We start from the raw sequence: 11,921 nt of genomic DNA on the forward strand, positions 1-11,921 counted from the left end.
TTTCGACCCGCGTCGGACCCTAGTCTTTTTGCCGAGCCGAGTTTGGTGTGAAAGCAATTGACGCGGGTTGGACGTGGGCGTGGCGTGGCGTGAGTAGTTTAAAAGACAGAATGGACAGCTGATTCAGAACAACAGCGACAGGTGAGGACAAGTTTTACTCTGTTTTACATCAAGTTCGAGACATTTTTGAAGATGGCCAACTGGGGAGACAAGGAGGTCCGCGAGCTCCTCAGCCCCCGAGCAGAGGACGTTATTTACCGCCACATGTCGGGGACGGTGAAAGATGGACCTCTGCTGGAAGGGCTGGCAAGAAAGATGGGAGAGCGCAGTTTCCCACGCAGCAAGACGCAGGTGACCAACAAATCAAAGGCCATGAGGAAAAAGTTCCATGACCATTTAATGACCACAACGGCAGGAGTGGCAGAGGGCGATTGGACTGGCCATATTTTGACATGTGCCACGCCATCTGGGGAGGAAGCCACTCTGTATTTAACCCTACCTCCGACGCATAGCTTGTGCCTACGTCATTGTACACGCCCAGCATTTTATGTGTTTCGTGTGACGCTCTGCCACTGGGCAACGCCCCCTGAACTCGGCTTCAGGCGACACGGGTCACCTAACACGCCAAGCTTTCACATTGCTCGACGCGGGTCGAAGTGGCAATTTGGACCCGCTAAGGTAGCGGGTCTCAGTGTGAAAGGGGCTATAGTCTCTCCAACGTGTCCTGGGTCTTCCCCTGGGTCTTTTATATCCTTTTGCAAGTATTTTGCTGCTTTTGCCCCAACTCTATATAATGTGAATGTGAATTTAAAACCTTTTTTTTTTTTTTTTAAAAAGGCCACTTTTAACATGAAATTAAAAATGTAGCCGTTTTCGATCGAAAAATTACAATGAAATTGTTTGCAAATATTGGATTCTGTTTTGTTTTTATTGTACACAACGTTCCAAGCTGGGAACATTCATGTGAAGCATGCATACCTTAAAACAAGAATTTACATTGCATGTTATTTCGCATTTAAACATCATATCCCAGCCTCAGGATCCTTAATTAGTTCTCATCCCCCCAAAAATGGGTAAAACTTTGTACATAATCTTGTTTCCAGATAGGACACAATCCCTTACAACAAGCGAGGTACATTTTGTTATTTTTAAATCGAGATGGTTCTGTAATAAATAAAACTGTCCTTTTTCTCTTCTTCTTCTTTTTTTTTTTTTTACCATTTTCAGTAAACAGTTTAGAGTTCAGACTCATTACATGTGTTCTTGCTGGTTTGAAGTTGGAAACAATTTGATTGGAAACAGACCTGAAGCTCTTATTCCCAGAACAAATTTAACACAATCAGCAGCAAGGAAAAAAAAAACACACACACACACATTCAGTTAAAAAGCAGGTTTAAAGCAGTTTTTGCTGTTATTAAACATCAACAATTGTATGCGGGTTGGTTCTGGTTTGGCCTGGCAATAAGGAAAACCTGGTAAAGTTATGATGATGAGCTTGTAACGAACGGTTAGCGTGTGACTCATTTCCCAGGGGGCTTTGCAGTGTGCAGATAACAGGAATCTGTTCGTGAGCATTGTCCCCTCCAATGTGACTCAGTATGAGTCACTACGTATATGTGCGCTCATTTGTTTCTGTGTGTGCTCTGCTACAGCTGTGTATAGTATTCTCCTTCCATTTTCAGCCACTCAGGAAACAAAACCTTTTCTTCTCCTTTGTTTCTTTGCTTGTGCATCTTATTTTCTCAGTTCCACATATGACTCAGCTACGAGTATGTAGATGAAAAGAAATAATTACCATGCGCTGTAGCGCTCTCATCGCCCTGCCTTCTTTTTGATTCTTTCTCCATTTCCAATCATCTCATCTCTCATTTCATCTTCCACTGCTTTTCTACTGTATGTTATTGGCTCACCATCTCTTTTGATCTCTTCGTCTCCTCTCTGATCTCTCATCTTCCCCAAGGTTCGCCTCAAGCCAGTGGGACAGGGACTCTCCAGATTTACCTGATCGACGTGAACGACAACGCACCGGTGCTGATACCTCGGGAGGCACAAGTGTGCGAGCGTGCACGCCCCAACTCTCGGATCAACATCACAGCTTCAGATGCTGATGCCGACCCCAACGTAGGGCCCTTCGTCTTCGAACTGCCTTCTTTTCCCACCAACGTTCGTCGCAACTGGACCATATCCAGACTGAGCGGTAATTAAATGCTGGACGTTGTGTTTAAGACAGTCAGGTGTCAAGAAATGGGTGCTTGTGCTGTCAAATTTAGGAGGTATTAAAGAATGAAAGATGACCATTCTGCGTCCCTGGGTGAATTAAAGCATAAACTGGATGAGGGGCGAAACCGACCTGCAGAATCTGGCGACATTAATCTTTGGAACAGGGACCGCTGTAAGCTATGAGGGAAAGTCTAAGTTTAAGAAAATGTCTCAGAAAGCTCACAGTGAGAAACGCAGGTGCCATCCAGCATTTGACGCACAATCCATCGTTTGTGACAAATGAGATCCATTCATCTCTCCGTCCCCCGAGCAGCCGATCCGTCACCTAATCCAACCAGATGGATGTATCACAGCGGTTGTCTTGAGGACAAATCTGATCACATACCTGGATTTTTCTCCCACTGAGCCCTTTGTCTTAGCTTCACTGAGTGATAGATGCTGAAGGTTACACACTGTACTTTTGTATGTATTTATATCTCTAATGCCTTCTCACATGCATCCATGGCGGAGTGATTGCAATGCAGTGCAGTTTGATGCAGCTTTGATTTGATATGTCATTTACTTGTGCGCATAACATGGTATCCTGCTGTAAACAAAATGCCATTTCTCAGCAGGACACTAGGTCATTTTCCCATTTTCCCTCCTCTCCCCTTTCATGTCTTCCCCCCTCCTGCTCACACACTTCCACTTTCTGCTGTTTTCTCTCCATCTCTCTCTGTCTCACCCTCTTTCTTTAGGTGACTACGCTCAGCTGAGGCTAAGGATTCCTTACCTGGAGGCGGATGTGTATGAGATCCCCGTCATAGTGTCAGACTCAGGGAACCCTCCTCTATCCAACCGCTCTGTAATCAGGGTCAAAGTGTGTCCCTGTGACCATAACGGGGACTGCAGTGCCACAGGGGCCGTGGCTGCCGCCGGCCTCGGCACCGGAGCCATCATCGCAATACTCATCTGCGTCATCATACTGCTCAGTGAGTGCAGTAAAGTGAAAAGGATCAAACAAAAGCACTGTTGGAGCATTGTTTGGAAAATCCTATCTTGTACAACATCTTGGAAGAAAATGAGTTGAACAAGTGCGCGTATTGTCCTCATGTTCTTGCAGGCATGGTTCTGCTGTTTGTGGTGTGGATGAAGCGCAGAGAGAAGGAGCGGCAGGCAAAGCCCCTGCTGATTGACCCCGAGGACGACGTCAGAGACAACATCCTCAAGTATGACGAGGAGGGAGGAGGAGAAGAGGACCAGGTATTGTAGATGTACACATGATCCACAGAATCATAACAAAAATATCAATCAACAGCGACATTCCAGGGAAACAAAAACACAATCTTCCAACTTTTTGTTTAAAACCGACTTCAGATGGCCAACATTAGCAAACTGACAACTAAAAAAAAAAGAGACACAAACTAGCACATATTTAAAAAAGCTACAAAATTTAGAGAGAAAAAAACTGTTTTTTATTGACTAAAATTTATGTTCCTTCCTTTCATTTCCACTACCACGTTGTGAGCTGTAGCAAAGGTATGCGGCTGTTGCTGCTAGTTTGTTAGTCTGTCAGCAAGATCACACAAAAACTACCAAACTGCATTTCGAGAACCTTGTATCAGAGGTGGAACGTTTTCAAAGGATGAACTTGATATATATTGAGGTTGATCTGATTCTCATTTGCCCTTCACCCCATGCATATTTAGGTTGGTGGATTGCATCAAATAGAAGATTTGATTTGATCTGTTGGTGTCCTTAGCAAGGCTACTCACAGTAGTATTGAATTGCATTGAACTGGAGTGTATTGACTGAATTTGTCTTTACCTCGTAAAGTGCCCAGAAATTGCTTTTCTTATGAATTGTCTCTGCAGAAATAAGCTGAATAGAATTAAAAATTCCAAAAGAGGACATTGGCCACAAGAGAGGGTGAACTATCTCTGGGGAGCTTTTAATCAGTTACAATTCAATTTTCTTAATTATAAAGATTAACATAAGATAGTAAAGGACAAACACTACAAGTTCCACCAGCTTCAGCTTGCTTCTCTTTTTGTCCAAACAAAAATATTCTGCTTCCTTTTTCATAACAATGAGAGGAATCATTTCTGATTAATTGCAGTTCTACAGTAAATAAAAGGGATGCTGCCCCCCCCAAAAAAAAATCTCTTGCATTACAAACATTTAAATCTTTTGTAGCATGAACAACCACTCCTGAGTTTGTTCCTTACCTTGAAAAATAGAGCAAAAAGCGCTTTTTGGCCCTTGCCTACATCCTTTTACCATCTATTTTCTCTTTTTCAAGATTTCTACCTACATCAAACATCTAACTAAAACAACATGTGAAGCATCAGCTGAATTATAGCTACGGTCTCAACCACCTTTTATTCGACCAGAACACCAAAGCGCCAATCTGACCATTCCAGCTGATAGACGAAGTAAAAGGTCACTCCTTTTTCGTATCAGGGGAATCTACAAAGGCCATACAACACAGATTATCTGTCTATAATGAAACTGTGAAAATATCCACGATCTGCTTTTATCAGATTTTTATTTTCTAAATAGATGAAAAAACCCCAACAGTTAGCTGCAAGAGTTTAATTCATTCAAAAATATACAGCTATTTATGCCAGTTTTGATACTTGTTGTTTTCCAACACCCACACACAGCAGATATCTAGACCATTAAAAAAAACACTAGTAACAGATGGCTTTGGTGTTCATATGCCTATTTTCCCTCAGAAACACCTGTATGCTGATTTAGTGAGCGTATTTATTAATTATCTGCAAGATAGCTGTGAAGCTGTAAATAGAATAGAATAGAATAGAATAGAATAGAATAGAATAGAATAGAATAGAATAGAATAGAAGCACTTTATTTGTCCCAGCTGGAAAATTACTTTGCAGTTGCAGCATACAGACAAGTAAAAAAAGCTCAACAGCTTGTTTGTATTCATAGCTCAACATTAAATTTTATTTCAAAGTTTGAAATCAACACGACAAACGTAACTAGATTCGTAATAATCACTGATCATACATCCAGTGTGTATCATTTAGTTTTTATTCAAACTGAACAACCATTACATGGAGAATAATGAGCACATAAATATCAGCAAAGTGACTCTCTGTTATTTAGATTTGAAAAAATGTATATTTAAATAATTGGTTTTTATAATGTATTATTCTATTGGGTAAAAAATAATATGCGTTCATTGAACACGTTCGCTTTTCTGACAACGTTGAACTGAACCCAATGTATTTGCAAATAAAGAACTTGAACGTGAACTCGTTCAGATTATGTGAGGTCCTGCTCCAGCATGTTGTTGTCACTGCCTGCATTTTCATGGCGCTACACCTTCTTCACGCTACATTACCCACGATGCATTTCACACTCCAGCATAACAAATTAGCAACGCTCCGCGGCAACGCCGGTGAAGTCCTGCTCTAAAATGGCAGATGGTAGACAGATTGATAATGCACTACATTGTCAAATAAAACAAAAAAATGCAAACAGTTTTTGTCCACACTCCTGTTGCACGTGCATGTCAAATTTAGGATCTAGTATTGGGATACCTGTGGGAACTGAACTTTGAACTGTGAGAAGCATGAACATGCACAACTCTGATGGTAATGCACATAATCAGAAATGTATGCTTATAACAAAGCTGCCATATGTTTTTAAGATGTTTTATGAGCTTTTTCAGTGTTTTCAGCTTGTTTAAAAAACAAAAGGATAAAAAAAAGAAAATGGAATAGATAAATCAATTAAGATGAAAATCAAGTCGTGAAGCAGTTTATTACTAGGTAATGATGAAGGTGCTAATCCTCCTCACCAAACTTGTTCTCCACTTTCCATCTGTGCTCTCCACCCAGGACTACGACTTGAGCCAGTTGCAGCAGCCGGAGTCTCTGGACCACATCATCAATAAGCCAACGGGGGTGCGCAGGGTGGACGAGAGGCCCGTGATTGCTGAGTCACAGTACCCCGTCAGACCCAGTCTGCCCCACCCTGGAGACATAGGAGACTTCATAATTGACGTAGGTTCCAGACTAAAACCTCCTGTCGAAATTTCTGGCATGGTTTTGTTTCCACCACTTGTAACTTTATCCCTATAGGCTCGACAGTGGTTGTGAGTCAAAAGTACATTGTTGTATATATCAGTTCTTGATATTTACAAAAGAAAATTCAGAGATTGTCTTTTTTTAAGAGAATTGCATTTCTGCCAGCAGCAGCACTGCTAAAGATGTCAGTGTCTGCCTCTGAGTCAACTTTCAGGCTCTGAAGGCTCATTAAAAAAAGGTATGGGTGGCTGAGCCAGATAAGACAAGTTTATTGCGATTTTTAAAGTGTTACACCTTGAATCTGTTCCCATGTGGAAAATTGCTCCTCCATTGTGTTATTGGTGAACAATGATAGCCCTGTTTCCACTACAGGAACTTGCAGATATTTGTACATGTTCCAAAAAGCAGGATTTACTCTTATAGGGCCTCCGTCAGGGACGATTTTGGGGGCAGAAAAAATACTTGTGCAAGGGTATATATTTCTGAGAAGTGCTACATTCTGAGACATCCACATAGGCAGCTTAGATTCTCTTATATCGGCAAATGCAACAAACTGCAGTGCAACAGTCGACTTTTTTCCCTCCATTTTCTTTTTGGCATTTCGGTCAATACTTTCTCAAAATTACATCGCATGTAAATCCTGTTCCTCAACAGACAGGGAAAGGCTGGCAAGGCTGATTAGCGGTCAGTTCCTGTAAACATTAATGCTTCCTCCCTTCTTCCTCAATACTGTCTGTCTGAGAAGACGTTTTGTGTCTCTTTTCTTTATGTGACTAGGGTCTGAGAGCAGCAGACAATGACCCCACCGCTCCTCCTTACGACTCCCTGCTGGTGTTTGACTATGAGGGCAGTGGATCAACTGCTGGCTCTGTCAGCTCACTCAACTCCACCAGCTCAGGAGACCAGGACTATGACTACCTCAATGACTGGGGCCCTCGCTTCAAGAAGCTGGCCGACCTCTACGGGGGAGGGGACGATGACTGAGCGTGGGGCTGTGCGGGGCTGCGGCAGGAGTCAGGAGAGATGGGACCGGTTGGATGGAAGTTCTTACAAAACCACAGGCAGGGGCTGATGACACGATGAAGGCTCCACATTAGACATGTGAGGAATGGACCCTGACACGGGCTGCGTTGGTATGCTCACAGCCACCAAGCCCGCAGAAATGAACTCCGCTGCAATGCAACTGTATTCTGGCTTTATGATTTTTAGTGCCGAGTTTGTAGTGTGAAGTTTTGAGTTTTTTGATTTTTAACTTTTGTCGTTCTCTCACCGCACTGGACCTGGATGTCTCTGGGGATGAATCAAGGCGGTCAAGAGAGACACGAGTAGTGAATTTGTGCTTTGATTGATTGTTTAAAACAAAACTGTCTCTTGCTTTAGTCTCACACTGAGGAGAATGGTTTTTTTTGGGAAGACGCTCTCTGACTCTTTCTTTAACTCTGTCAACTTGAATTTCCTTAGAACAGAAGCACTGTCATTTTATAAAGTGCCTTTTGTGGTGTGTTTTTGTATCAGACTCCTGCTATCTCAGGATCAGTTGCCATTCGTGCAGTACAGTGGAGGCGCCCCCCCCCCCCCACCCCCACCGCGCTCTTCAATCCAGCCCTGCCTGTCCCTCTCTCCTCTCCCTTTCACAGCGGTGCACAGGAAACAACCCCAGCAGCCAATCCCAGGAGGGAAGGACACAATCCAGGGCAGACTATCGGATATCATAACCCAAGGAATTATGGCCTGAAAGAAGCCAATGAGAGTTGATGTGGAGAAGACAAACCTCTTCTCCAAGGACCAGCTCAGTTTCAGTTTCACAAACATCACCTGTCAGCACAACTACAGCAACACGCTGACCTTGTGCAAGACCATTTTTATACATGTGGGGGTTTTATAATTTATTGGAGACTGCTTGCCTTTCCTCTGTGAACTCAAGAGTTTAGGAGCCTTTCCATTGAGACGCTTGCCTGCCCTGTATGGTTTTGTGTAAAGCTTATGTAGGCATGATTTGATTAGTCCGACAGTGTAAGAGAGCGGAACTTGAATTGACTTGGAAGGTACCTGAGAAAGATTTTCCTGTCGCCTTGAACATTCCCGTTTTTTATAGGCCAACAAAACTATTAAAAGGTGCATGATTTTATTTTATTTTTTCTCCAACTGTTTTACTCAAAGCACTTGTTACTCTGTGGTGAGAATGTGAAAATAGTCAGCAGAATCTATATGAATATACTCTGTATAAAGACACTGAGAAAATAAAAAAATACTGTAAGATACTTATTTTTGAAGTATTGATAACATGAAAGTTGCTGCTGTCTCCCTCTCTGGAGCTCTTCATTGGGCTGAGGTGGAATTCTGACCCATTCATTTTTAAATTGTGGATAGTTATGTTTTTTCCTCTGTTGAAACACGTAATTTCTTCATTTTTTTTACTTTAAGATGGCTGCTTTTACTTCTTTTTGCTTCAGTTTTGGTATCTATTTTCATTCCAGATGCTTTGTTATACCCCTTTTATATATGAGAACATGCCCTTCTTCAGACTGTACTGTCTGACAGAAGTGTTCCCTCGGTCGCTTCTCACCGTGGAACAGTTGGAAACCCATTAGCCATGCCTGCTGATATTCTATTATTCGGTGTACTAGAGTACTTTTGTTCATTCTTCTAGAAACTGGATGTGTGCTTTAGGAAATAAACAACACGTGTTTTGAAAACGTGACACCCTTTTTGAATATTCCCTCCAAGTATCACCTTCAGATGTAGCTGAGTTGCAGGCAATTCCCCAAAAAGTTGGCACATTTTCAGAAATGAAAACTTAAAAGTCTGTAATTGGTTCCTTCATTTGAAAATGTATTTAACTGACACAAGTTTTAAGAAATTAATTCCAGTGTCTTCATTGGCTGATTTCAAATGTGATGCCAGCAATACGCTCAAAAAGTCATTCTGGAGCCCTTCCTTTTAATTACACTTTTTAATTGTTTGGAAACTCAGGAACTCGGAATCCTGAGTACTGATCTTGAATATAAGATCCAGTTCAACACTGATTATTCTTCTTATGATGCTCGATAAGTTTCCAGTAGGAAACAGATTGGTACTAAAATCAGGCCAGTCAAAACACCATGACACCACGCTGTTTGTTGTAAAGTTGTACAGAATAAAGTTTGGAAGTGTCCTATGAAAATTACAGGAAAATAAGTGGACTTGATAGTTGCATATGTCCCGATAATATTCCAATATACACCTCTGCATTAATGGGACCCTCACAGATTTGCAAGTCAGTCGTGCCATGAACACTGACGTGTCAGTGCGGGTTCTAACACTTTTTGAAGCCAAACAACTGCTTCTTCCCAAAAGCAGCTGGAATTTGGACCCATCTGACCACAGAACACGTGTCCACTGTCTTTCTTTGTCCAGAGAACTCGTCTGTGTCTCTGCACTGAGTTGATATAAGACTTCCTCCTTGTGTAATATATAGTACGATTACATTTCTGGATGCAACGGCAGAGTGTGTTAAGTGAAATAGGTTTTCTAGGGTACTTCTTAGCCCATGTGGCTAAACTGATCTTGGTGGCATGACAGTTTCTCATGCAGCTCTGCCTCAGGGCTGGAAGGTCACATGCATCCATTGGTGGTTTCCGTCGCTAAACTTAAGGCACTGTGATTTCCATCCTTGCTTGGAAAGACTGGCCCACTGGTAGATGCTCCTTTAATTCCCAATCCCAACACCCTCACCTGTCACCAATTATTCTGATTGTAGAATTTTCCAGAAATAGCACAGACACTTGTATATTCTACTCACTTTTCTGTCTTTCTTTACCTCTCCCCCGTTTTCTTTTGTGTTGCCGGCATTAGAATTCACAGAGGAATAAAGTCGGTCAGTGATCGCACCGAAAATCATTTCTTTGAACTTTTTATCCTTTTAAATAAACGTTCAAACGAATAAACAAATTACAGATTGAAGTTTTGATTGCATTTTAGAAAATGTCTCTACTTCTGGGAACAACTGGGATTTGAATATGGCATGGCCTTCTTTGTAAAACCCAGGCCTTTTCAGGTGTATTGTTAGGCCTCTGTGATCTTGATTTTAAAGTCAGCAGTTGTTGAGTGGCAGCAACGCAGAGAACACCTCAGTTTTTAGCAAGATTGTGTGATTAAAAAAAATGGAATAATCTGAAAATGCTAGAATCACTGCTATTGCGAACTTGTTTGTGAAATCATCAGTTTGCATTTCAACACTAAATAATGCGTTAGAGTCGTGAAGCAGAACGGACTCCGTTGGCAATTATGCTGGTAACCTATGACTTCTTTGTTTGGATATAGCTTCATTTAGGAATAAAACACCCTTTTTTGGTCTTTTTAGTGCTGAAGCACTACTCGTGTGGGGGTCAGGAAGTATATTTATGTCCATTCCTGTGATTTCAATTAGTCAGCTGAAACGCTCAAAAAGCCCACTTGGGATTTAAAGGGATTTAATCCTCTCCGGCTGTGTGTCTATCAATTAGCCACACCATTAATCCCCACAGCGTAATCTCATTAGATGGAGCGCCTTTAATGAGACACCCAGAGAGAAAGCAGGGAGGCAGACAGGAAGAGAGGGGGAGAAAAATGAGGTGATGGCATGATGCAGGTAGGCCGTGTGGAGAGGTGATTAGTAAGATGGGGGAGAGGGTCAGCAGAGGGAGGGGAAAGATTCAAGCACAGTGGGAACAATGAATAACATTTAGAGAGTGGTTTAAAGGAAAAGCTCAAACAGAGGGGAATGGAGGAGAGTGATACTTCCTTGTCCACTATGGCCAGAAATCAGGGGACTGGACAATAAGGTGAAGGAGTCGGGTAAGGTGCGCAAAGATGATGGAACACACTGGACTAGTTAATGAGAGGCTTTGATTCCCTGAGTATCCCCATAATGAGAATATTCAGTAATAAACCAAATTTAACCTTTACAGTGTCACAGTTATGAATATTTCTTTGGACCCAGCAGGGTTGTGGTTAATGTGAGAGCTATCAGTGGTGTGAGCCACAGCCACGAAATAATGATTAAATTGGTAAAAAGTCATCTTGGTCATTGCCAGTCAGCAGATAAGAAGATTAACTTTAGTGACGGGCTCTTTGATGGGCTTAGCTGAAGTTCACTTGGTTTCCCTGTGGCAGAGAGGCAGTGACAGAGGAAAGCAAACTAAAGTTGCCCCCTTGATAAATGGCATATATGAACTGAGAGCTTTGCTGCTGGCTTGCAGCCAGTGCCTTTTGTGTTGTAAATAAAGTTCTCTGCTTCAAACATGTCCAAGCCTGACTCGTTTCATTTTCTCTCTTTGTAGTGAGCGAGTCTCTTGGGCTGATCCTTGGAATCGTTCAATATGAAAAACACTACCAGATGATGGTTCTGATGCTGGCTGCGTGATCAACTGTTCACAGTTTAGCGTTAATGTCATTATTCCACAGAAGTAGCGCCCAGGCCAGGCAGGCTCTGCAGGCAGGTTTTTCTGCTGACACCATTCTGAGCCTTCTGCTATTTCAGGACACAGTCTGAAATTAAATCAAAGGAGCAGAATAAATGTGATGTTCCTGCCGGAGAACCCATCAACTGTTTGACAACCAGCCATTTATGATGTGAGTGAGCGATCCAGCAGAGACAATCTACTATTACCAAGAAAGGGTTCTGGTATCAGTTAGACTGAAATA

General features: G+C 42.1%; 1 protein-coding gene across 2 annotated transcripts in view; it reads left to right on the forward strand.

Moving 5' to 3' along the window:
* The window catches only part of cdh4 (cadherin 4, type 1, R-cadherin (retinal)), a 216,047-nt gene extending 204,530 nt beyond the window's left edge, over nucleotides 1–11,517 (forward strand). For both annotated transcript variants that reach the window (XM_075460365.1, XM_075460366.1), the window contains exons 13-17: nucleotides 1,961–2,197; nucleotides 2,958–3,191; nucleotides 3,323–3,462; nucleotides 6,069–6,233; nucleotides 7,035–11,517. In XM_075460365.1, coding sequence (XP_075316480.1) covers nucleotides 1,961–2,197; nucleotides 2,958–3,191; nucleotides 3,323–3,462; nucleotides 6,069–6,233; nucleotides 7,035–7,241 — 983 coding nt within the window. In that variant the 3' untranslated portion in view covers nucleotides 7,242–11,517. The remainder of the gene's footprint in view (nucleotides 1–1,960; nucleotides 2,198–2,957; nucleotides 3,192–3,322; nucleotides 3,463–6,068; nucleotides 6,234–7,034) is intronic.
* Nucleotides 11,518–11,921: the final 404 nt, after the last annotated feature.

Source organism: Odontesthes bonariensis, chromosome 3, assembly GCF_027942865.1.
Source record: "Odontesthes bonariensis isolate fOdoBon6 chromosome 3, fOdoBon6.hap1, whole genome shotgun sequence".
Taxonomy (NCBI): domain Eukaryota; kingdom Metazoa; phylum Chordata; class Actinopteri; order Atheriniformes; family Atherinopsidae; genus Odontesthes; species Odontesthes bonariensis.